General features: G+C 44.8%; 1 protein-coding gene across 1 annotated transcript in view; it reads right to left on the reverse strand.

Moving 5' to 3' along the window:
- Window positions 1-1,364: 1,364 nt before the first annotated feature.
- Liprin-gamma (liprin protein kazrin) overlaps window positions 1,365-27,205 on the reverse strand; it is a 95,720-nt gene continuing 69,879 nt past the window's right edge. The window contains exons 4-15 of the mRNA XM_089590536.1: window positions 16,735-17,242; window positions 15,990-16,343; window positions 15,528-15,907; window positions 13,156-13,356; window positions 12,706-13,078; window positions 11,965-12,051; window positions 10,716-10,953; window positions 10,394-10,652; window positions 9,835-10,306; window positions 9,531-9,675; window positions 5,422-5,593; window positions 1,365-2,047 (exon numbers count right to left, since the gene is read on the reverse strand). Of these exons, the coding sequence (XP_089446662.1) occupies window positions 1,802-2,047; window positions 5,422-5,593; window positions 9,531-9,675; window positions 9,835-10,306; window positions 10,394-10,652; window positions 10,716-10,953; window positions 11,965-12,051; window positions 12,706-13,078; window positions 13,156-13,356; window positions 15,528-15,907; window positions 15,990-16,343; window positions 16,735-17,242 (3,435 nt within the window). The 3' untranslated portion in view covers window positions 1,365-1,801. The remainder of the gene's footprint in view (window positions 2,048-5,421; window positions 5,594-9,530; window positions 9,676-9,834; window positions 10,307-10,393; window positions 10,653-10,715; window positions 10,954-11,964; window positions 12,052-12,705; window positions 13,079-13,155; window positions 13,357-15,527; window positions 15,908-15,989; window positions 16,344-16,734; window positions 17,243-27,205) is intronic.

Raw genomic sequence — 27,205 nt, forward strand, 5'->3', positions numbered from 1 at the left:
TCGCAATAGTGATGTTCATTGTAATGTAGAAATGCAGTCTTGAGTTTTGGAAAAAAATTTAAAACCGAATGCAGCACATAATACCTGTACACGCGTATAATATGTACTTCTGGAAGCACTTTATTGGAGTACTTCGGTTGAGAGAATTGTCACTTGAGCGCAATAAATATAGTTTATCCATTTTGTGTAACGTTTTTCGTTTTATTTATATAACTGGCAGCATTTTTTTCGTGCGATTAAATTCATTGATAAATATTTAAGATTATATTTATGCTATTCATTACGAGACAAATCCGTTTGAGGCGTGGATTTTGATTTATTATTTTAACATTAAAAAGCCAGTATACACAATCCGTTCACTTGTCAAGCAACATCGAGTGCTCAAGCTTTCTTTGCTCTCATGTAATATGTTTCGCTTTGCGAATTTTTTCATTGTCGCAGATAAAAATGCGTAGAAAAGAAATAAATTAAATTTTGGTAAAAACTTCAACAGCTGCGTGAAGTATACTACAAAAACCAATAGGAAGATCAATGCTAGTAATACACAATACTTATTACACATTGTACGTGTGAAAAATCGAACGAGATGCTTATATTCGGTCTAAAATAACTTTGCTTATGACGTATAATTTTATCAACAATTTTCTATTACTATTAAAAAATTTTTCATTCCATATCTCATTAATTATTTCCCAACTAATAGCAATCACAATGTATTTTGTCATTTTACAACTATCGATGGACAAATATATAGTAAACAGAAACGAGACTTTTTTTGTCTGACTAAAAATTTCTCAACATCAGTTTGTAGTTCTCAATTAAATGTATTTCTGCTCACAAATATTTCCCAATAGCTGGTTAAAAACCATGCGTATCCGTCCCTTGAAATATTCATACTTAATATTTATCAACAATTTCATACTTTTTTTTTGTAAGTGCCGTAATAATGTTTGTCCAATCCACCTCTCTTGGACACAACATCGGATGAACTTTGTAATTTCCTCCCAAAGACCTTTTTTTTTTTTTTACAATATCATATCTTTAGATACAGCTCTAATATTATCGACTCGTAAACTTATGTTTTTTCGTCCAAGTATTAGTCTTATTTCATTATCTCATCAAAATATCTATTTTCATCTAGCGAAAACCTTATTCCCTGTAATCCTCATAGCAACCCTTCCCCCTCGCCCCTTTTTTTTTTAATAAACAAACATCAACCTTCCCAAGGCAGTCTTTCGAAAATTCCTCATCGACATATTATATTCTCAACGGCACAAACTACTATCAAAGAACTCGTCGACCGTCACATAGCTACGAAAAATCATATCTTTTGTCCTAGACTAAAAACAAAAAAAAACCGACTATACCGACATACAATAACTATCCATACACGTACCAAACAATATTGCCATCAGCTGCATTGGTTATAGTAATATAATGGTAATATGTATAAACTTCGGGGCGTCCCTTATATGATTCGATCGTTGTAGTCGGCCGGGCGTTGGTCCTGTTTGGTGGGGGGCGGCCAAGCTTCCTCGGCGAGGCTGCCGTACCTCTGTACCCCGGGAAAAGGCCGGTCGGAAATTTGGGGCGAGTAGTAGCCATCCCCGGGCGAGTGGTACTGGTAATAATCGCTCCCGGCCCCGATGTTGCTGTAACCCGAGTACGAGCCGTAGTGGGACGAGTAGTAGGACGAGGAGGAGGAGTAGCCCCGCTCGCTCAAGCTCCGGTAGGGCCCGGGGTGTTGGTGGTGCGACGTGGCCGAGGAGTGGGGCTTCTTGTAGGCCCTGGGCTCCGGATGTCAGACCATGCTCACGGCCACGCTGCTCATGTACTCGATGTCGCCGATGCTCTTGACCCTGCGGTGGCGCCTCGTGTTCCCGGATATCGTGGCCGGACGGGGTGGCAGTTGGGGCGGTGGGGGCGAGTTGCTGCGCAAGCTGCTCATGTAGCGGCTCTGGCTGGCCAGGCTGCCTGTGTCCGAGGACGACGAGGGCGAGGCTTTCTCGCTCCGGGGCCGCAGACCCAGGGCTCGGCTTAGGGAACCCTGCAATTGCCGCTTCGTGAGTACTAGTGGGGGGGGGGTGTCGATGTCAAGGGGAAGCGGGCGCGCGGGAAAAGCATTTACGCCCACCCGCTCCTTTCATTATTTGCACTGCTGGGAAATAGGCGCTTTTTTTTATGCTCGTTGGAAAATTTATTGGGTTTGGTTTTACCTATACGCTTCGCGATCAAATATTGAAACTCCAACGGAGATAATTATATATTTGGATTGATGAAGCCGATATCGGAGTCATCGAAGCTATTAAAGGTTCAATTAAATTAATGCGATAAGGCAAAAAAAAAAAAGAAATTGCGTAATTTTCTCTTACTGGATTGTGCGATATGCGTGCGCTTTCAGCAGTGCAAATATTTATTCATTATTCGTGTGTATCGATCAGTTGAACCCAAACAACTTTGGCAATTGAAAGTTTAAAGCTTCGACCAATCGATACGGGAGCATATTATATTTACCGTGTCACTTGAAGCTGGAATATACAATGTACGCTTTACTTTCTTGTGTTTTTATACTTTTACCAATATATTAAATCAACAAAAAACGGTTAATAAGTTATCAACAATTTACTCTAAACCATATTCTAAATTGTTAGTAATCTATGCGATTCATGACTATACGTTTTCCAAAACTATGAATTATTGCAGTAAGAAAATAAAAATCAATCAAGTTACAACTAAATATTACGTGAAAAAAACCTTTACCAACAATTTTTCTATAAAATTACAAACTAAAATATTTTAAACAAAAACAACTGTACTTTTTATGGATGGGGCGTGGAAATAAATTAAGGGAGGAAATAAATCGATAACGCTGACTGAACTTGATTTAAAAAAAAAAAATTTTGATGAAAAAAAAAAAAAATTATACATATATCTACAATGAATCTATGATTGGTTGATATTGTGGATAGTGGAAAAATTAAAGGTAATGATTTGTAAATTATGAATTAGTTGGATGAAAGGTATAATATTTATTTTATGGAAGATTATTATCAGTAAATGAGAGAAAACATCAAAAGTATATCGATTTCCCATATACCACGTATATAGCTTATTACTCCGTGAAATAAAAAATATACTTAAGAAAAATATAGAAATGGATGAAGATTCGAAACGAGGAAAAAAAAAACTTCCAGGCTTCGTCCACATTGAAATCACATTATATATTTACATGACTTTTTTCTTTTTCACATTTCATAGAGCTCAATACAATCTCTAAACGCGTCCGATCACTATTTATCAAAATGCAATATTGACCCTTTTTATCTATATACTATATTGATCATTTTTTTTTTGTGTTATGCATCAGAAGTGATTATTAATTGCTAAAAGAGACGAGTGGAGGGGAGGCATTTTACACATGACAGCAGGGCTACTATTTACACAAGTTACGACTCTATCGAGATGATTTTTTTTTCTTCTTTGCTTATCATTAAACAAAACAAGGATGAATACTTTAAAGCCATACCGAAACGTTAAAGATAAGTAAATTTTTTTCCTCTTTATATTATGACCTCAAGCTCTTGAGTACTTTTACTCATCCTTGCAAGGTTTTCTTTTTTTTTTCTACTGTATAATCGATATCTTTTACTTTTAATATCTCTGTATCGTCAGTCTTGAAGTATTTAGAAGCTCTTTTGATAAAATTTCAACAAATTCAAGACTTGTTCATGTATTTTTTTTTTCTACACTTTATTTATCTATATCGTCACTCGTTTTGATTGACTTCTTGCAATACTTTGTAAAATTGCAAAAGATACACACATTTACATCATTAAAATTTTCTCAACCTTATCAAAAAAACACATAGCGATGTACACAGCGTAATCACAAAAAATTTTTCGTTCCCTTCAACGGGTCACGTGATCGATCACACGAAGCACTGGATTTGGTTTTGATATGATTCATCATCGCTAGTTGTTGGAAAAATTCGAGGGAACATGTAATGTAATGACAACGAGTGGCGGTGATTAATGCGTTGAATTACTGATGTATATATGCACACAACGTTTTTTCTCTACGGTACTCTCGGACGCTCCGTTTGCCGTTGAAAAATCAATCGGACTTGGTACTCTGAATTTAAATTGGAAATTAAGTAGGAAAAAAATTTTCGGTATAGGTACAACGTTAAATTTACCTTCCGAAAGCTCTGGGCAAGTAAGAAAAAAAAAAAAGAAAATTAGTCCCCAGCTCACAGCACGTCAAAGCCACACTTTTCTACGTGATCATATCCACTTTAACACTTCGACACGAGCTATTTATCCTAATTATATCGAAAGCGACGACGACAATATTTTTACTTTACGTGAGACACAGTAGTTTTTCAACATCGTTGTAATCGTAATAAGCTCAAAAGATGTATGAAATTTTTCACAGGTGACAGAGCGATACGAGCGAGTCACATAATGTACGATTTCGAAACTCGAGTGTGCCACACGTCGACTGAAATATCGATCTTTCGTGCAAAGTGAGAAAAACCATGCGAGCTCAAGCATGCATTTTTATGATATGTGTGTGATATGTATAAAAAGCGTGCAATATATACAGGTACGTGATACGACGAGGGGCACCGGATATTATGGATACGACGGGCATTCGTACTTCGGTTCCTTTGTCGATTTTTTCGCACGAGAGTACAACCACGTTCAGTTATAAAAAAAAATATCCCCGCTCACGAAGAGTTGAAAATTTCAATAGCCCCCTTCTCTCTTCCAATGTGCGTTGCTTGGCTTTCAAACGGGACTTCCGGAATTGAGCGCGAGACGAGCGCAAACTTCGTTCTCGACGTACCTATATATATATCTCGACTCCTTAGGGGACTTCCGGGAGAACAGTGCCGAAAGTTTCTTCTGGTATTTGCAAAAATGACAAGTCCCAAGCGGGACACTCGGCAACTCGTTATAAAATTAGCACACGCGTCGCCCACGTATATTATTATGTTCGTACATAGAGGAACGATATTCCCGTGACAAAGAGGGAGCTTACAGAGGCTTCGGTTTGGTTTCTCCCTCCCTCTCTGCTATACTCGTTGCGGTACAATCGCGCGTCACCACTTTGTCATATGCAAAACGGTTCGTTGGTAATTAATTTTCCCGATACGATCAAGGCGGGGCCATCCCTAAATTAAACAGTGACAATGATAGTGTGCAAACACAGCGATGCGAACATGACAGTGATGTAATTTAATATCGAAAGCGCAACATGTGATGAATAATACACAGGTATTGTAAGAATGCGACGAGAGATGTGGAGAAAGATGGAGCGAGCGATGCCCGACAGTGCGAGGAGAAAAAGAAAAAAGAAAAACGTAACGTGAGATGAAAAGATGATTGGCGCTTTAGGCATGAGGTGTGTATACGTTACCCTGAGGCTGCAGCGACGCCGATCGATCGTGTTACTGCCCGGCTGGGCGAGCGAGTGCTGCAGGGACTGCTGGGGGTGCAAGCTCCGGGCTCCCCGGCCCAGGCTCCCGCCGATGCTGCTCATGGGCCTCGGCACGCCGTTCCCGTTGCGCGGCACCACCTCCAGGTTGCCTCTGTTCTCCCCCGTGTACATTGTGATTATATACATACCAGGGATCTTGACTTTTTTTTTTTCTTTTCTTTGTTTATTTTTTTCATGCAGTTTTTTGTATAAATTTTGCGTACACCCGCGTTCTCGGACCCTTTGGTTGAGCTTTCCGAGCTTTTTGGGGTTAAAAAGCTCGGAGAGCTCGCCCTTAGGTTACTGCTCGCTTACTAGATATAAGAGAACATTTATTTTTAAAACCCATTGGATTTTCAATCAGTTCGGCGCGATTGGTCTAATTTTCGGTATCATTGATTGCATCGGGTAAGCGAACAGAGCACCGGTATTCATCGTGTACCTCTGCGGTGAAGCAAAAAAAAAAAAATAAATAAAAGCACCGGATACATACACACGCGGTTCGGTAAAAAAAAAAAATAAAAATAATAACAATAATGAAAAAAAGCGAGTACTGCAGCGAATCGCTGATAATCAATTTTTCCGCGCGGAATAAAAGGTAAATGGACTTTCTCTTCAATGCAGCTTCGATTGCGTACGTGCTCATCGTATATACGAGATATTTTGGTATCAAGCGCTTTATTTTCCGACGAAAATTAAAAAAAAACCATACATATATCGCAGAGCGAATCGCTGCAGTTGAGAGAAAAGGTTGTACGAGTATTCGTGATATATATATATATATTGATAACAATAGTAAAAGTAATAATTATAAATATAATATGTATATATATAGTAATAATATCGAATAACTAGTCACAACATATAAATATACATACACAAGCATTATGTGCTCCATCGATAGAAAAATAATTACATAATAATAGTAATATTATAATAATAATAATAGTAATGAAACAAAAAAAAGAAAGAATAGAGATTTGTGTTTCTTTTTCGTTTTCGCTATACATATATAACGGGTCGCTCTAATGCGCGTTTTTTTAGGACACGAACATCACAGTACCTCCCCTTAGTCTTTTATCTTCATTTACTACTTGGCCGCGCTTATCTTATGCGCGTGCGCGCGTTTCCCGTAATTCCTCTCATTTTTTTCCCCCGACTTTTATATACGCAAACTCCTTTTCTTTTGCTCGTTCTCGCGCGCGCTTGTAAAGCTCACCCCCCCCCCCCCCATCATCCGATAAACTGGAGCGAGGAGCGCATTAGAGCCCGAAAAACGTCTTTTTCAAATTTATGAGGTTCAAACAACCGAATACCGTGTTGCGCGAATTTCAATAATGTTGGCTCGTATAAAAAGTATCGCCGTGTAAGAAAAAATTCGGCAAAACACGCGTTTAATGTTCCAAAGGTTAAGTTTTTTTGTTCTTGCGATTTGACCCAAATCGATAAATATTATACAAATGTACATCTGAGGTTTGGAAACGACATTGTAGAAGATGGTATGAAAAAAGTTTGGAAACAAAAAAAAAAAAGTTATACATTTATAGGTGCTCTGTACAATATAGCGCAGATGCAGTGCAAGCAGCGGTGGAGACAGCATCTGTGGGCTACGGCTCGGCTAAATATATATATATAAATATCATGTATACATATACAGCATATTTATGTAGAAAATAATATGTAACAAAGAGAAAAGTTGAAAAACTTGGGTTGCTGCAATGTGTACGTTAAAAAATGCACGTAATAAAAGAAAAAAAAAAAACCCGTCAATACGTAGTCTGTGTATTTATCTGACCATTTTTTTGTGTTACTCAATGATACGTTCGAGCTGAAACTCCGGAAAAATTTTTTTTTCTGAAATTTATAAGATCTCAAACGTATCATCGTTAAATAAATTTTTTTTCGTTCTTTCAGTGTTACCTTAAAATTGAATTATCGTCACTTGTCGGAGCTTTGAATATATTTGCGTTGTGTCGTCGATGCTATTGATTTTCTAAAAAGTAATCCGAAGGTTTTACTCATCAGGTTATCAGCTACAATTAAAGTGTTTTTCCCAACTTCATTCAAATTTTTGTACACCGAAGAAAAAAACACTGAGCAAAAAAAAAAAAAAAAATACCTTAAAGAATTTCGCTAACATGGAAATATTAATTAAAAAATAAAAATAATTTACGCGAATTTTTAATAAATGTTTTTCCAATTTTCATCACAAGTTAAAGTAAGAATAGGGTAGAACTAATCTGTTGAATATTCAATGATTGAAATACATGTAGGAGTGCGTTATACGTACGTTTAAGTAGAAGATCATCGATTATGGTCAGACGCGCAGTGGTGTACTAAAAAAATCGAAAAAATAATCATCCACGACAGCGACAGATCGCCTACATTATATCCAAAGCACCGACTGCGACCAACATCCAATATCGGCTAGATGGAGTTAGGACTCCACAATTTTCGTATCGAAACCATCAAGTACCGTGCACTTGGAGGGGCAAAGATATGTATTGATGAACCGCGCGTACTGCAGACGAACGAGTATTATATATAATTCCTTGATTTTCAAATCCCTCAATATGTATATTATTTTTATTTCGCTACTCCATCTTCGAGTCACTAATGTTTGCATATGTACATCACATGTCGAGAAACTCATCCGACACAACCTTGTTTGGCTTCTCTCCGCTCACGTATTTTTGTACCTTTACGCGTGTGTAATCCTGGCATCTTTTTTTTTTTTTTTTTTTTTTTTTTTTTTTCTCTTGGCTTCGTTTGTATATACACACATGTAAATATCCATCGTATGTATAATGCGAGAACGTGTACGGTTAACTACACTAGCGGGTAACTTATAATACTATGTACAAAAACGACGATCCCATCTTTCACGTACTGCTACATCAAAGTGTCCTTACGTTACAGCTAAAAAGAATACTCGATAACTAGATGATAAAGCTAAAACAGAGGTGATTAACATCGTGAGAGATGGTCGTTTTTTTTGTTTTTTCCACCGCGGACGAAGAAAGAAACTCGCGCGCCTCTCGAAGCCTCGGGTGAACTCGGTATCGGCAAAGACCGCGCTTTGGAAAATTGAAGCTGCGAGTATGAAAAGTTGAAGCAATCGAGCTTTCGCTCCGAGGCCCGCGAGCTTCCCCGTATTCCCAAACTGCTCTCGCGACTATGTCGGACTCGCTCACGTCGACTCTCTCGTTTCCACGAATTCGCGAAGCGTCCCCACGCTTACACGCGCCACGGTCATCTTTGCAACGATTTCCATTAGTTTCGCTCTTTCTTCGGCTTTCAAAGCTCGTCGGCATCCCTTTGTGGAGCCCCAAGATTCCGCCGAGATTGTGTAAACTTACTTCCGAGCGTCTCTCGATCTCGCCTTCAACGGGCACTCCTCGACGCAGTTACGGAGGGACACCCATACGAGCTGTTATTTCAATACGCGCAAAGGGGATCTGGTTGTTGAAACGAGAGTTAAAAAAAAAAAGACAGATAAAAGTTTGCAGTGGAATAAAAATACAGGTGTGTACTCATAACGTGATTGTCGCAGCATCTTCGGGATGATCGTGCGGGTAAATATCTATACTTTGTGTGTAATTGACGTAGCGATTGGATAAAAAACTAGAAACGACGCCTCGTGGTACGAATTTACTCCAACGTCGCGTAAAGAGACACGTATCGTGTACACGAGAAAAATTCAATACACTCACATCCTGCGAAAGATTTTTCTTTTACCTAAATGTAAAAAAAATGCTGATGCACCACGGCAGAGCCAAGCATGGGTATACTTCCGCGGTAATATTTTAAACTCGCGTGTAAGCTACGATCGCAGGATTAAATCGACCCAAAATTGTGTATGGAAAATGGGGTATGATAATCAATCCGATAGAGCTAGTCCGACGTAATGACGAGAGCAACGATGGTGGGGCCTTTGAAGCGCGGGCGTATCGTTGGCAAAGTCGTGAGTGGCCGTGGTAATGTCAGCGACAGCTCATCAGTGGGCAGAGCTGTCGAGCACGACGTCGGGGTTCCGGTAGACCGAGTACCTGGCCGGCAGTACGATAGCCTCGAGCTCCGCCGTCAGGTGTCTGCGTATCATCTGCTTGGCCGGTGGTATGCCCAACGCCGTCGCCATCGTGTCCCCCGTGAACGAGGGCTCCAGCACCACCAGGGCACCATGAACTCCGGACTCTGCGTTCATCCGACAGGAAAAACAATACACTCGTTACAGGTACTTATATGTACCCCCTGATGGTTTCCCATACACTTTTTTTTCCACTCGCAAAGTAGATATACATAAAAATGACGAACAAAAAAGAGAGAGAGAGAGTGAGAGTGAGAGGGGCTTGCCTTTCAAGTTGTCAGCGTACTCGGCCAGGTCGATCTTCCTCGCCCACTTGACGAACCTCTGGTTGGTCCAGACGAGGGGATCCGCGTCCAGCTGCTCGCAATTGTGCCTCCTGACCGCGAGGGCTTGCCTATCGTAGTTGAGCATGCGCAGCAAGTTGATGCCGTGTACGACGCTGGCCTGGTGGAACTTGCGGGTGACGCCGAGGTACTTTTCGAGCTCCTTTTTGCTGAGGTGGTCGAGCATGCGGGCGTCGACCATGTTGATGGCGAAGCTCTCGGCGTATTGGGCCAGCCCGAGGTCGGGCAGCCACTCGGAGCTCACCCAGGTGTGGCCGAGTTGGGCCATGCACGGGTACCGCACGAGGTTCGGGTGCCGGTGCTCCTCGATCGCCAGCCGTAGCTTCTTGCGGTGAAGCGCGTGCGTCATACCCAGGCCGGCCTCAAGCTCCGCGTCGCTCATCTCGAGCAGTACCTGTCTCAATCACGCGTGTTTTTTCTTTTTAGTTTTTTTACTCCCCAATACTCTACAATTGTAGGGCAAACGGGTATAGAGACGTACTTTGCCGGATTTGATGTTCTCGGCGCATCTGGGGCCGTACTGGGGCATGCCGAGCGCCACCTCGACCCAGGCGAGGACGGTGGGCGCGCGCCAGCGCTCCATGGGCACGGAGGCGGCCTCCCTGAGGAGCCTCAGCTTCTCAGCGTAGCCCTCCTCGGTGAGGGGCGACCACGAGCGGTAGGGGTCGAATGTCTCGGGGCCACCGTCCAGACCTCCGGAGCTGCTGGTCGTTTTTCGGTGGCGAGTGCGCGCAAACACCCTGTCGCGTATACCATGACTGGTGAGTATATTTGCTTTGCGTTTGGTGTGTGATGCCACGTACCTGGAGATGGAGCCCCAGGTGCCGCCTCGGGTCGCCGAGGATCTCGAGTGCACGGTTTGGGGGACCAGGGGCACGGCTGCCGAGGACTGGTGTTTGCCGCCGAAGCCGCGTTTGCCGGGCTCGGCGTCGAGCGGGCTGGACAGCTGCTCGACGGACCGCGACAGCGACGAGTTGTCCATAGACCTCGAGAACGCGTTCAGGGGCGACAGCGTCGGGCTACAGTCCTTCGGGGTCGTCGCTGAAAGCACCAAATTTCGTTTTTGCCTCTCTCTTTTTTTTCTTTTTTTTTTTCATTTTTATTTTCATTGTTGGACGACACTGATTACGCACCATAAAGAACACAGTTTTTTTTTCTTTTCTTTTTCGATTGATTAACACCGAATCGTGTACTCGAGTCAAATGACCCTCATATACGTCCGCAGAGAGTCTCATGCCCATGCCTCTATAATCTACGTGTATGTGTATGTATACTCATGCAACACGTGCAAACGCAAGAATATTTTACAACAGAGGAAAAAGAGAGAAAGATGGTACAGTGGCGCACAAATGAAATCTGAGATCGGAGAGGGTTTTCATCATCATCCGGTCTCGTGACGCATCGCCACTTGGTTCAAATTAAAATGCATTAGCACCCTCATTCGTACGGAAGGATAAGAGGAGACGAAAGAAGGGGAGGGGTGGGAAAACAGCACGGCCGAAACCACGGTGTTGGTGGCCGTGTCTCGACACTTTGAGCAGCCCATCCACCAAAATGCCACTCAATTAAGCGGAACAGCCCGAATGTTCTCGAGCGTGGGCCAGTAGAAGAAGAAGCGTGTGTGCGTGGGGGGGTAGGAGCTGATGGGGAGCAGTAAAAGGTAAACGTCCGCGGAAATGGAAAACGCGCCCAGACGACTCTTGGGCTCGCTCTCTTTCTGGTTAGTTGGGCTGCTGCTGCCAGCCTCTCTCTCTCTCTCGAGGAAATCGAGGAGCTCGAAAGGAAATAAGCCACACGCTATACCAACGGCTACGGGTATATATACCCCGTACACTACACTGTGCATGCATACGTATACGTGCGTGTATGTTGCTGCTTACAAAGTGTTTGGCGGTGACGTCGTCTAGACGACCAAATATCAACCATGCAAGAAACAAAAAAAAGCCACGGAGTCAGCCTATAGACGGATGGAGGGAGAAGAAGGGATGGACAAATTGTGAAAAAAAAAAGAAGAAGCAACGAAAGAGGCACGAGCGCGAAGGGTGAACTTACATGCGTATACGTGGGACGACGTGGCTATGGAGATGCTGTCCGGTTCGAGGCCGCTGCTTACGTCCACTCGCATCAGCGCCGGCGTACCTGTCGGGACGAAACGAGAGGGATTCATAACTCTGCCGCGTCCACCGAGGTGTGTCCTCCCGTCGTTTGGTACTCTACCCTTTGCTTACCCCCCCCCTCCCCCAAATTTATCCATCAGGTGTATCTTATGGTGAGGCTCACGCGAATGGGTGTGAATGTTTGCTTGTGCTCAACATCATAAGTGTGTACACTGTACAGTGATCGTGCAGTTTTGGGAATATTTAGCTTCTCATCTTGTGTTCTTTATGCTGCTTCGCGATCCTTACGCGCACACGAGCTGTTTTTTTTTTTTTTTTAAATTTTCTGATGGCATGCTCTACTATACGTGTGTATTATCGAGTATGGAGCAAAGTAGAGTGTTACTTGGTATCGTGAACAATTCATGTGACGCATGCGATTCCGTGAAATACACCCTATACTGTCATTCAATAGTCACACTATGGTATTATGTATATGTGGTCTGTGTTAAAATGATACTTGGTGGGTGTGTATCGATCGCCACGACACACGATCAGAAGGAACGTAAGATATAATATGGTAAAAAGGGCCATTTGTTAGTGAGAGATGATTAAAAGGACTCGACGCACGCTGCAGTGTAACCCCGAGCGATTAGGAGGGGGGGGGTGAAGAAAAGAAAAAAATCAACAGACTCACCATCGGTCGTCGAATCGGAGAGGTTTCCACCGATACTGGTAGCCCCTCCGCTCTCCCTGTCGCTGGAGCCCCTCACCCCACTGTCGGCGCTACAGCTGCCCCGATCCCCGGCCTGCCCGGTGACATTCGTCGTCGGCGTCGCTGTTGTCCCACCCACGCCCACCACACCGGCCGCAGCTCCGCTGGTCTGCACGAGTTCGCTCGCCGAGCCTGTGGGCTGCGACTGCTGGGAGCTCAGGTGGCCCAGGATACCCCCGCTGCTGCTGCCCGCCCCCGGAGTCGCTGCCCCGTTGACGCTGCCTCGAGGGAACGAGACCAACGACTCCTGGTCGCTCAGGCACACGCCGCCCCGGTCGACCAACTGGCGTTGAAGCTGTTTTTCCGAAGGAAGCAAGATAGGAAATGAGGACGAACAAAGTCCCGATTCATCAATTACTCTCTCTCTCTTACCTCCTTGATGGTCACGTGGGCGTGGGCCAGCGCGGCCTCCTTGTCGGCGAGGCTGGCCGCGAGGCTGAGGCTCCGGTCGGCCTCGTCCCGCGCTGCCCTCAGCAGACTCCAGCGCTCGCGCTCCCGCTCCAGTTCCCGTTCTTCCGTGCTCACGCCCGGCTGCTGCATTCGGCCCAGGTTGGCCTCGCTCTCGCGCATCCGCTGCACGCGTCAAAGGGGGTGGTTCACCATCAGTATACGTATATGATACAGTTATCGCAAAAATCCGAGTGGACGGGATGAAAGGAGCTTTAACTAACATATATAGGGTGTTTCCATCAAGTCTTCCTTTATTGTAGCTGCCGGGGTATACAAGCGGCAGGAACAAAAGGAGCTTTACATTTTACCTTTCAAAAGGTACATACTTTTTTTTTTTCATTAATTCAGGTAGTAGGCGCGCGTATCACCATTGCGCGAACATTGAATCCGAATGAGTATATATAATATACTGATCACGACCCCTCCGGGATAACCGGCTTTCCACGCCCTCTCGTACCTGCATAATCGTTCCTCGTCACGAACTCGCTTATATTGGCAAACCTATACCGCGTCGGCAATAATCCAACACACCCTCTCGGAAACGATGATTGGAAATCGGGACTATACCTCGTATATACTTAATATATACTTATTGTACACATCCACTGCGAAGCAAAGTCGAGGGAGTTTCCAAAACAACATTAACCTCTTTTCGTGCACCCGCCCACGGGTTTCTCTCTCTCTCTCTCTCAACTCGAGGGAAGAAGACGAGTCGGCCTGCGGAAGCGCGGAAAATTCACCCCCCGCCCCCCACCCCCTTTCTTCATACGATTCTCTTTCGTCTACAGCCGAGTCTACCCCCGCGAACTCTCTTATACGCATCGCAGTTTTGTTTGACTCGGGGACTTGGTGACGGGTACGCGGGGGGAATACCATCTTTCCTTTATAATCATATACACCTATATATATATATATATACTGTCAGACGCGAGATAGGTGTACTTCAATTCTGACTGAGTTTCAAGCTCTTATTGTTGTGAAGCAAAAACCAACCGTGGATAAACAAAACGTGCTCCGATCCCCGGCGTTCCCACCCTCATCCCTTGATTTCCATACGAATACTGCGAAAAAAAAAAAAAAAACACCGACCCTCCCACGATTATTGCTGTTCTTCTCCATCACCCCCCGAGAACTACTCCTTCGGTCAATGTTCACCATAACACGCGGGCCATCAACACACCAGACGCCCAATTTCTGATTCCCGAGTCAAAAAAGGAGGAGTGTGTACATACACGTAGAGGGTATAGTAAAGGAAAAAAAAAAGGCGAGAACGTGCTGTGTATTCATACGTGACACGAGCGCGCAATTAAAGGACTGGCCCTCGCGTTCATCCAGCCTACCCAGCGGGGTACAAAGAGATGATGATGACGGCCGCCCGAGAAAAGTGGTAATCCCTATATATACCGAAGAAAACTACCCCCCTCCTGTGCTTTTTGTATTCCACACTGGTCTCCCGGTGCAAACGGCTGGTAATATTTCTCGGTCACGCGACGATATCCGCTTGGTCCTATGATAATGCGCACGTGGCCCTACACGTACAAGTGTATGGGCGCCGAGTCAAGTGTGGTCTTTATGCGATTTCGGGCCCGCGCGGATTAGAGGAGAAAATCGCACGGCTCCCCTCTGCTCGTGGAGTAAAGTAGGGAATACACCGACGGGCGCAAGCTGTGTTATCTACACCGCCGGGTGAGTTATCGGGGTCGTGCGTGTTGGAGCTTTTTTTTTTCTTCTGGGTATCGCAATGGGGCTCGGAGGCACATATTTTTTCCTCTTTTTTTTTTTTTTTGGATTATCTGTTGTATAAAGTACTGGTGAAATGATAATTCTGACACACTACTCTTTTTTTTTTTTTTTTTTTTTTTTTTTTCAAATTTATCATACGTGGGTGCTCGACTTGATTCACAAATAAATCGGCTGCGGGTATATTGAAAATATGCTTGCAATAAAGGTAGATGAAGAACCGGAGCAAAACGGGGGCAGAAAGGGTGAGGGGCGTTATCTTCGTGAAAAGTCGTCGCCAGCTAACACGCGCGCGTACGGGCAGATATCGGGGCAGAGCTGGAACGTTAGTTGGAGTTGACGGGCGCTTTTTTCGGGACGAGTCAAAAGGCAGGGCCTATCGACGCAAGCTGACGTATTACAGCTCGAGCTGAAAAAAGACCAACCATCTGCCCCTTTTCTACTCCATTACGACGGAAGGCGCGCGTGTACTGTCGCGTCTGAAATGCCTGAAAGATTCTTTACTCTTGGGGGCTAATGGCTCGGGGTGTATACACATAGGTGGAAAAAGCAACCTGTTCGTAGTTCCGAATAAAGTCCCGGAGCTCGCGCTCCTTGTCCTCGAGGGTCCCGTAGAGCGCCTTCATCTGGTTGAGCAGGTCGAACTTCTCGGCCCTGAGCCTCTTCCTGTCCGCCTTGAGGCTCTGCACGTTCTCGCGGGCGCGCTGCAGCTCCATCTCCAGAGCAACGAAGCGCGCCTCGTCGTCGATCTGCGCCTCGTCTGCCCCGACCTCGCCCCGCGAGGCGCCGCTCAACAGCAGTCGGCGCAGCCTGGCCACCTCCGTCACGAGCCGCTCGTTCTCCAACCGTAGCCGGCGGTTCGACGCGAGCTCCGGGTGGTGGGCCCCACCGTGTAGATTCGACAACCGCGACGCCACCACCGGGTCCCCAATTCCTGTTGTTTTTTTTTTTTTTTTTTTTTATCGTTTAGCACGAGGGTTTGAGTCGCTTGTACATAGGTATGTAAGGGCAGGTACCTAACGAGTTGCCGGGGGAGCAGGGCCGGCTCCCGGGGGCGGGTCCTGGGGGCTCGTTGTCTACGTCGCCGTCGGCAAAGTCCTTGATGTCCTTGTCCTCGAAGCCCTTGTTGCCGGCCTGCCGGGCAAAGTGCTCGCCGAGGCTGCGGGTCGTCGTTATGCGCAGCCGCTCGCCCGGCCGGAAGAAGCTGCCGCTCACGGGGCTGGCGCTGTCGGAGCGCGAGTCCACGCTGCCGCCCGAGCCTCCCAGCCGCGTCTTCTCCAGGGCCGGGGCGAAGGCTCGTCTGTTGCCGGCTGCCGTGATTTTACCCTCGCTCGGGCTACTCGTCGTGCACGGCGACCCGTTGTGCCGCTCTGAGACCACACACATTTTATTGCTATTGATTTTTTTTTTTTTTTTTTTGAAAAACTCACGTGTCTACAGAGAACTAACACTCCTTACGCGATGGTAATAATGAACAAAGAGAGACACACGAATGTAGCTTCAGCTTGGAATTTGGAACTTTTTATACTCAAAGATCCTTACCAATTAAATTACGAGATTTAATATAGTTAAATGTGGTAAAAAAAAAAAAAAAAAAAAAAATTAAATGCACCGTGTACAAGGTGTCTCCAAAACGTGTAGTAGTATACATCCTCGGCAATGAGACACCGTCTGACCATACTCGGGTTGTACTACTGAATGTTTAAATCGACACCGACGACTAAATACAATATGGAACAAAAAGGGGGAAATTACACGTACCGACGGGACTGGGCTTCCTGTCGACGGGACTGCACCTCTTGTCGATCGGGCTGAGGCTCTTTTCGCTGAGCGAGCTCCTCTTGTCGACGGGACTGCTGCCGCTGCTCAGCCTCTTGCCGACCGCGTCGTCCGGCTGCACCAGATGGTGGTCCCTCGAGTTGGCCGGACTCCCAACCTCCGGGCCACTGGACGAGGAGTTTGGCCCACCGGTGGCCGGCACCCCACCGCTGCTGCTCGAGGGCGTCGAGGCACCCGTCGTACCCGTGCTCGTGGTACTACTCGCACTGCTCCCACCCCCGCCATTGCTGTTGAGACTGTTGTTGTTGTTGTTGTTGTTGTTGTTGTTATTGTTGTTGTTGCTGTTATTGTTGAACGAGAGCGCGTCCCGGACGATGGCCCGAGCAGCGCCGACCAGCTCGGGTCGGGGCTTGCCGGCGTCCGGCTCGCCGCCACCGTCCAGCCTCAGCCCCGGTCCCACGTTCTCCTCCACCATCACGCGCAGCTTCGCCTGCATTGACAATAAAATAAACATAATAATGATAATCATACGATTCACCAAAACTCGAAATTTCAATACATGTAGTGATATACAGTTATGAGTGTGAGCAATGGTATATACGTTTCGTGAAAACTGTTCTTTTTTTTGCCTCTATACTGAGGCAAGGGTGAACTTATCCGGCAAAGAGAGACAAAGTAGGGAGTGGGGGGGGAGTGGAAGTAATCGAGGGAAACGATGAAGGAAAACCAAACACAAAGGCAGGCGTGTACACCGTGGGAAAGAAAGCAAGAAAGTCGTGCATAAGAAAGCGAAGGTACGTATAGGTATGTGCGTTCCCTGGGATCTCTCGTAGAGAAGGAGGAGGAGGAGGAGGACAGCATCAGAGTGCAGAAGTCATTTCGAGGATCAAACAAGAGCGAGTCGGGTGCACGGGAAGTGCAGCGACAGAGGAGGAATCTCGATCCATTCGAATCACAAACAGCAATCTCCGTCGTCCCCGAGAAAACCCGGGTTTATCTGGCGTAGCTCCAAGACACGCTCGCTGACACTTGTTGCGTTCTTCGCGCCAGAGGTTTCGTTCGTTTACCCCACAATGGGGGAGCAGAAGAAGCGAGTCCTCTTCGATGACGTCGTCGCTCGCTTCCACCCCCCCCCGACAGACATCATGGACAGGAGATATTGGACGGAACGCGGGCACAAAGGAAACGCCGCCCACCTTTTTCTTATTTTCCCTGCAGCCATTCCGGCGGGGATTACGATTGACTGGTGTAAAAAAAGGAGGAAAAACGAGGTGGCTTTTGCTGGGGACTCTGAATAATATATTTCTTGCGCTGCTGCTACGGGGGGAACGGGGCATGGGAAATTCGCTACCTTCCCGGAAGAGATAAACGATTCGACGACGTTACACAAGGGGAGACGTGCGCGGTTTTGAAAAATCGTTGGATTTTGTGTTCAACGCGATGTGGCACCTTACACACATATCATTGTACAGGAAAAAAAAAAAAAAAAAAAAAAAAAAAAACTAAATACCCAATAATCAAACACGATATGCTGTAGCAAGAATCCACAGACATTTGCCATGGTATCGCGATACTAATCGAGTCGACGCACGTACAAACTAAGGGTCGTGTACCTCCGAGACGAGAGAGGAAAAGAGCCAAAATTTTCCTACTTCTTCAGAGTTAAATTTTCGAGTGGACCCTCAGATAGAAACCCGTGCCCGGAATCACAATGGCCCTCCTCTTGTACACACTCACCATCGTCAACGCAACGCAGTCGCAGAAGTGTAGGTACAGACCATCCAACAAAGTCACGTCTGCGTCTCTCTCTCTCTCTCACACACACACGCATACAATTCCTGTATACATTCCCTTTGTTTCGCGCTACACCTGCACATCTGGAGGGTGCCAAGAATTTGAGATTAATAACGCCAGGGCGGTATAGCCGAGGAGAGCCACTTTGGGCAGAAGTTTCTGCAGGTTAACTTCGTAAACCAACTCGCTGAGGGTCTGCTTGCTCTCTATTCCATTCCATTCAAGCTCTGCTGTAAAATGCACGCCTTCTGCAAAGGGTGTGCGTACATACATACTCGGCGAGCTTTTTCGCTTATTGTACCTACTTGGGTGCATGTGCGCGTCGGGCGTTAAACTTGCAGACGTTGGTTTTCATGGAGCATTCGATCCCTGAAATGCAGGGGCCGGGGCAGGGTACTTATTGGCGAGTGAAATTTTCATACGGCCATTCAGTACTGTGCAAACATGGGGTGTACTAGGGGCTTTGTGGATCTCTCTACAATCACAGTTATTATCAATTAGTAGGTACCATTGCGACTTTAGTTGTTAAATCTTGCTCGAATACGTATTTGTGAAAAAACTGAAACAAATGACGAGAATTTCACTCCGAGAGCGTGACCAAAGTCATTGTGGAAACGACGAGTGATTCTCCATCAGATCGACCCAAAGACGTTGCCTTACACACTCCCAGTCGACAATAATTCAAACCGTCAACTTTGACAGACACACGATGTACAACCTTCGTTTTTGCCTCGACGCGCACTCGTGGAATCCCCGAGCCCCCTTCAGTCCTGGCTCTGCGTGTTTCCGCAAACGCACACACACACATAAATCCTTGGAGCACTTCCGTCAAATGAGGACCGAGCGAGCCTGGAAAATATACATGTATACCGTGTAACTCCCATCTGTACATGATACGAGCGCGCAGTGCGAATTCCAGGGAACGGCGCAAAACGACCCTCCAGCCCATCCACGGCGCCTCCGAAAATTGCGTTACGACGCGGAGCGAGCGCCCCGTGAAATTGCCGAGGAGAACCTTCTTCTTCCCGTCCTCCCCTTCTTTGTGCTGCGTCGTTGTACTATCTGTGCTCTGCTATCGCGTACGGAGCGCCTCGAGTAATTACACATTAGCCGAGGGATGAAGATCCGCGAGGTATATACTTACACGCGACTTTGCTCGGCCTATGCGTACAAGTGGGGGCTCATGTTGCTTCGTAGGTGTGCGTATGTTGTGTGAGCTTTTTCCAACGACAAGATTGCGCGACGACGAGCTTTTTGGGGTATCGCAGGCCCGGGATTGGATGGTTGCCCCCCACTGGTAATCAGATACCTGTAACGTATAGCGGTGTCGATCTTCTGAGATGGGGAAATAAACATTTTTTCAAACAACCTATTGGATTGTCATCCTTGAATTTGACTGCGCGGTGTTTCGTGGTGATTTTTTCAATACGTATGTGTTCATTTAAATACCGTTTTACAGTTGAATGCTGCGATGAGCAATGTAAGCTTTTTACATTATTTTACACTAAGAGTACGATAATGTGTTTTAATCTTGTGTTACTTCAACTTTCGGATGCTCGGATGAAAAGCATAGTAATTACTACGTGTTCAAAGTACATTTATACAATATTCAAAGGATACGTGTATAGGTACGAGATATAATCAGCCTTTCATCCCCCGGAAAAATTCACTCTTTTTTAAAAAAAACTCGACCCCACTCGCCCCGTTTCCCCCTTTCAAGTGCAGGTATTAAAAAAATTAACGATTCCACGTACGAGCGGTGAACGTAATCTGTAGTAAAAAGTGCTCAAAGAGGACTAGAGAGGAGGAGGAGAAAGGGGTAATCGGTCGGGTGAGAAATTTTAATATTACCGCTTACGAGCCGTCGACGAGGCCGCGCGTGAAATATGCATCGCGTGCCCCGCCTTGCATACGATTATTATTCCTCATCGGCGTCGTATTATGGATCCCCTTGTACGTATACGCACACGTGCAGAGAGAGAGAGAGTAGCCAAAGTTCTCTGCTCCGTTTTTTTTTCCACGTTAATTCTTCCTCTCTCTCTCTCTGTATGTATTTTTTTTCGTGCACGTGTAAAAGCGCGAGCGCGCGCCAGTAAATGAAAAACTTCCTGAATTATTCATCCCGGCTGCAGGTTATTAGGAGCTTGTGCTACGCTACTGCTACTTTTTTTTTTTTTTCACTTTGTTTCGAAAATTTTGCACTTCCTAATTGTTCACCAGAGAGGAGATCCGGGGACTCTCTACTCATGGTCTATCTCATGCGCGATTTTTGCATGCTGTGAGTATTCATGTATGGGAAGAAGAGACTTGTCGAGTGTGTAAACACGGCAGGAACTAACGAGATGCTAGCTCTCTCCCGTATATATAATAATATATTCCCGTATAACGATTAAAGTGGATTTTTGTTTTATCAAAAAAAAAACCAAAAACATTCCATCAGAGTAAAGTGCATTTTTGCGTGATTTGTTTATTATGCTTATTTTTTTGTACAAAAAGTTATGAAAATAATTTTTTGGTATACGAATACTAAAAACAAGTATCATCCGACTGTCCCAGCAGCTGCACAGCAGTACGAATGAACTATACGTAAATCCCAAATGGGAAAAGCGAGATAAGGGTAGTCTGTACATTGCAAATGACAAGCGCCCCGGGAGGGATGGATTTATCTTCTTTAAATACGAACAGAGGTGATACCTTTTTTGCGGAAAATTCGAAATCTCGAGATTAGTCATGCTGAGACCTATTTTAACGTACACCTAAGCATTTATTTTTTGAAAATTCGTCACAAAGGAATCATGACGTGTTGCACTAACAAGGAGCGACTCGTTGAGACACTCGCCCTACTCTCGTAGCTATTATGTATATGTATGTATATGTACATGGCTCTCAGTCAATTAAATTTCTTGTAGGTCGAGTATTTGCCGGAATTTAGAATGAAATAAATTAAAAAGGGAAGAATAAAATGAGAGTAAATAATTGAGAAAATTACCTCAAACACGACGATACGATTCACGGTACAGTAGTGCAACGAGAGGAAGCAACGAATTACCAAACAATTCGAGCATCTCTTGCGACACAGCGCAATGATTCTCGCGTGAAACATGTCAACGAGGTATATAGGAGCAGAAGAAGGGCACAAGTCAAGTTATACATTTTTCAAGAAATCCATCAGAAGCAGCAGCTGCAATAATTATGATGCTCGACTCTAAAAAAAAAAAAGAAAAAAAAACAAAAAAACAGAATCTCACGGAGAATGACATTAACGAACGAGAGAGGGTGGCTCGAATTTATGAAACAGCAATGCGGGATTGCAATTTTCAAGCTCCGAGATGTCAGGGGGAGGGAAGGATTGAAGCTCAGAGCAGACCAGCCTCTCTTCCTCTCTCCTATATACGCATCGTTTCGTCATCTCCCCTGAGAACTTCTGGTCCACGTATTCGCGAAATGCACGGCTTGCACCTGAAACGTTTCGTCGACCACGTTTTTACACAAGGTTTTTTTTCGGTCTCGCTACGAGTCGCCATATATAACCTTCTGCTGAAAAATAATATCACGAGATACATCATAAAATACCTCGATTGAAAAACAGTTTGTTGTTTTCTCGCTCGAACGTCAAATGTTGATTAATTTATCGAATTACGCGGCAGAGGTCGAAATTTGTGTGGTTATGCACACGTAGGTGTTCGCAATATATGTAATCCACCACGAGCCGATCGATACAAATGCTCGCACGTTACCCCGTGAGCGAACAATAAACAAATTCAGAAGGGATACAGAATCGGCTCGTCGAGCATTTCATGAAAATCCGGTAAAAAACGGAGGGATGGGAGCGGTTGGCCATTAGAGAGCCAGACAGGTGAGCCCCCTATTTTGGCTCAACTATGTATATGCGCTCGGGAGTGAATAAATTGATGCGTAGGTATGGACTTTTGCTGTTTTACGCTGCGGCCGAACTGTGGGGAGCTTGAGTGTATATTTGCCGTTGGTGATCGATGGCAGAATTTTTGGAGCGGAATAACAAAAAAATAGAAACTTTTAATCAGAGTCCTGCATCGGGTCAACGCGTATAATCGTAGCTTCTTTAATATTACATTTTCACAGTGACAAGACCAGCGAAACTTTTAATCGAGTTCCCGAGGGACGATTTTTTTCTCAACGGGATAATGAAGTTTTGTCTCACTCGAGTGGAGTGGATGCACCTGAAAATTAATTTTAATAAAATCAAGTTCGGAACAGGTTGAAATAATTTACGAGGTTGGCCATACTTTTCGACTGATTTCCTGCACTCGCAAAATAAGAGCTGTCGATTCAACCCAAGCACTATACCTGTAACCGAACTACTGTTACCTACTTTTTGTCTCAATTAATTTTGAACCACTCAAAAGTAACTCTCGTGACTCGAATGCGCTGGGATCGTTGCGCCCATTAATTCATTAAAATCGATGCCTCATCGATAAAAATTCTCCTCTTTCTATACACTTACACAGCTGTCACCGACTAGCGATATATATTTCTTATTTGCCCAAAGTAACGAGAAAACCCTCGGAAAACTGAAACGAGGTCACTTGGCGATACAATGCGACAACGGCAGCAGAAAAAAATATTCGAGAAAAAATACAAAGTCGCAGCCAAGAAAATCATACCAGCAGGCGATGTATGAAAAAAAAAAAAAAAAAAAAAAATGGTCCCAAGGAAAAGGTCAAAAGCTCGCGAGCCGCAAAGAAAAAGCAGCGGAAAGACGCGAGTCTGAATGCTTCTGTCTCTCTATATAAGTATATACCAACCCCCGCAGAGTCGACGGCTTATAGCCAAGCCAGCTCGGAGAGTTAATCGCTTGGCCCCTTTCACCCTTTTTTTTTTTCGTTTTCTTCTTCCTCCTCTTCTCGTCTTCTTCTTCTGCTTCGTTTACACAAGAGTAATGAGAAAAGAGCGCAGCGACAGCCGCTCGGCTCATGACCCAGTGGTAATAGCTCGGGCGCGGGGCGCCATCCAAATGTTGGGTATATATTATACCCCCGCGTATAAGTATTACAGCAAAATGAAAGACGGACGCGAGGAATGGGAGTTGAAACGTGCACGCGGACGCGAGTGGAACGACGAGGTTTAATAATAAACGCGCGCGAGTCTGGCATTTCGGTGATGATGAGCCGGGAATTCGTAATGCTCACTTCCGCGTGCAAATAAGCGCCAGTATGTAGGTTCTCAAGACGAAAAATAAATAAAAGGGCTCGTTCGCTCGATTATTGCCATCGCGGAATCCCCGGATTTTTATTCAATATATATTTTATTTATCATTACTTATTCTCGCACGGCATTATCGAATGTTTGTTTATTCAATTGATGTTTATATACTGTCACAGGTACATTATCGCCATCGTATACATAATGGATTATATTTCGTGTATACCGCGATTAGCTTTAAAATCGAGTTATCGAGAAAATAAAATTTCATTAATTATTCAACTACTCCGCACCAGGTAAATTGATTTGTTGTTACGAGTAATAAAAACCACAATCAGACACGGGTATCACAATTGATTGAATTCACGAAGATAGAATTACACGAGTATCAATCGAGTTTAGGGATATCGATCGGTGTCCGACGACGCAAACTACACTCATAGGCAGTGTAATTGTTTCGAAAGTACCAATTACCTACAAATTAGGGTGATTTGCCGTGGATCCCTTGAATATCGTATATCAAGTTGCTCTAAATTGACACATCTAACATTCACGAGTATAGCATGAGCCGAAGGCACATTCAGGATTTTTTCCAAGTACTACCACACGTGCACTCTACTAAAACTTAGATGAAAAAACAAACAGAGACAATGTAATTTAAGAGCCTCAAAAGCAAAAACAATCGCAATCACGAGGGTCCCCCTGAATTTTAGATTCAATCGACTATGTGTCATTAACCGCGAAACCCGAGCTCCAGTTGCAAAAGCAGCCCCAAAAGCTCCCCGAGGCCACCCTCGAGCGAAAATTCCCCCACTGCGAAATCCCTGGCAAGCATCTGGTAGACAGACAAGCGCAAAAGCTCAAAAGCTCTCGTACATTACCCTAATAAGAGGGAGAGCACAGAGTGGTGATGGGTATATATACATCCATTCGTCGTCTTTATCTTTATCTCCGTGCAAGGACGCCGACCCAAGTTCGATGATGGGAGGGGTATGAGAAAAAAAAAAAAAAAAAAAAAGAGGGTAGTAAGCTTATTCACCTCGCTACTGCCGCTATACTTACAGCTGGTGGTTGTTCACCCATCGTCGGTGGGGGGGAAGCAGGGCGGGATCGATAGCTTTCCTCTCTCCGTCACGCGCACTCGACTACTCGTACAAACACATATATACACACTTGTACCTAGTGGTAGTTTTCCCGGCGCGACCCCACCTATACAGTCCGATCGGAAACCAACGATATATCTACATACATACGCGTAGGTACGGAGCTGTCGGTGTCTCGTATCGCTCGCGGGGCGAGTCTCTTCTTTCCTGTAATGGGTATTAAGCTCGGCCGAGGTTGCGAGTGCATCTTTTTTTTTTTTTTTTTTTTTTTACTTCGCTTTGAGGAGGCTCCTCTCTTTTGATCTCGCGGCTCCGGATTTCCGGGCTGATTCCTAGCTTTTCGACGGATACGTACCTTCTCGAGTATCCCACGTTGTATACCTTACCCGAGACGAGGGACGCTGCAATCAGGATTCTCCAGCTCTAGGGGGGGTGCGAGCAAGCGTGCATGTGTAGATAAAAGACTCGAGCAAGTACCCTTCCCCCTCCCCGTTCTCGAGAGCGTGGCTTTGTTTGATATTTATAAAGATCTTGAGGAGGGTTTTTATTAATTTTTTTTTTTTTTTTTTTTTTTTTTTTTTTTTTTTTTTTTTTTTTTTTTTTTTTTTTTGAGAAGAAATTACCCCGCGAGCTTTTTCTTCGTGCTTTTCTCCTGTTACACGAGAGCCCGACCCCTCCTTCCATCGTGCGTCCTCGACTTGTTTCATAACTCTGTTAGACGAACTCGTTATACCGCGACTACGTGGCTGAAATTTTTGATGCCCTCGAGTGTTATGAAAATAACAATTTTCTCGGAGAGTACATCTCACGATCGAGTTTGTGTGCGCACTTTTTCACGGTACCAGAGCTTTTTTTTTTTTTTTTCTTTCTTTTTTTTTTCGTAGGGAGGGACGCTACAGTAAATTTCATTTCAAGGGTAAAATAAAGAATTAAACGTAGGCACCGACAAAATTAATTAAACAACGCATCTTCTCTTAATTTCTAAGGGAAAAAAAGAAAAATAACACCCACATGGCGATTGCGACCCTTATCAGCTCAATAGCTCAACACGTGTAGTATACACACACACGTGATTGTCGATAAAAATAAAAGGTTCCTAATAAGGTCTCCTTCCACCCCCGTGACGTACACCCAATGAGCTATTCCTACTTCCCGTCCCCTGGAATAGCGATTGTGTCGCGCAAGACCCACCATCCCCTAGAAATTCGCCTCGTAAAACATGTTTCCTAACTCTCGTTGACCCTCCCCTTCCCCGCTTTCTCTTAACTTTATTTTCTCCACCCTCCTCCCTTCCTCGTCTCGAGCACATCTCTGACCCTGAAGCAGCGGCGGTCACGGTGGCTGCTTTTGTAAATAATTCAACAGTCGTCCCCCCCGCCCCCCCCCTTTGGATCTTGGTGGACTTTTACGTGCGTGCTCCAACTTTGACTGTACGTATAAATAAAAAAAAAAAAAGGTCTCGGAGAAAAAACTGTACGTTTTGTTTCGTCAGTCTTCTGGATATCACGCGCGTATACACGCACCCTATACAGTGAGTGCAAAGGTGTATTATCAATTTAACAGCAATCCCGTGAAACGCTACGGGTATATTGGACGTTTATTTTTCCCCGTGACGGACAGAGCTCGGGTACGAAACACATTATTTCCTAATGAAAATTAAAGCAATAACTTGGAGTATGTTTTGCGAAACGGCATTCGTTCGTTATACGCACCTTCGGGGGGGTCGATTTCCCTGCTTCGTCGTACTTTTCAATTAGCCTTTATTGGATTTCTCGCAAGAAATCTCCATAAACTCGTAATATTTATACCCTGTGCACTATGTTTTACAGCGTCTGCGTTTGGTGCTTTCTTTTTTTTTTCTTCAAATATTTGCCGATGCGGAAGCTTTTTACGGGGACTGAATAGCAGGTCGGAGAAAACAGAGTAACGAGGTCGTTATCGACCAACAAAGCTTTCGGCAGAGCTTGGGAAAGCTCATTCCCAATAATTTTCCCCACATAGCGCGAGAATACCTATACCGCGAGAAGATTTTTTTGCCTTTTTTTTTCATCGATATGGCATTGGTTCCTCCATTCGGTCAGGGTATGCGATTCTTCGGTAATGGGGGATCTAATTTTAACGAAGAAAAAATCTCTTCCAACGAGCTTTCACGGAGAATCGTGGATTGACGAGGTCATTGGTTTTTTTTTTTTTCCAATGAGCCCTACATTAGCTCCGCCTCCCCCATTCCCTTAAAAAAAAGGCACACAACAGCGAAGCGAAGTGAATTATCACCGGCTACATTGATTGCCGATAATTGAATTTGCGAATGGCTAAGTATAAAAGCCCGGAGAAAGGTGGAGCAAGAGGTGAACTCGCTTGAGCTTTATCTCGCG

The sequence above is a fragment of the Copidosoma floridanum genome, unplaced genomic scaffold (genome assembly GCF_036245765.1).
Source record: "Copidosoma floridanum isolate Cflo_tuat_1 unplaced genomic scaffold, Cflo_Japanese_pri ptg000001l, whole genome shotgun sequence".
In the NCBI taxonomy this organism is placed as follows: domain Eukaryota; kingdom Metazoa; phylum Arthropoda; class Insecta; order Hymenoptera; family Encyrtidae; genus Copidosoma; species Copidosoma floridanum.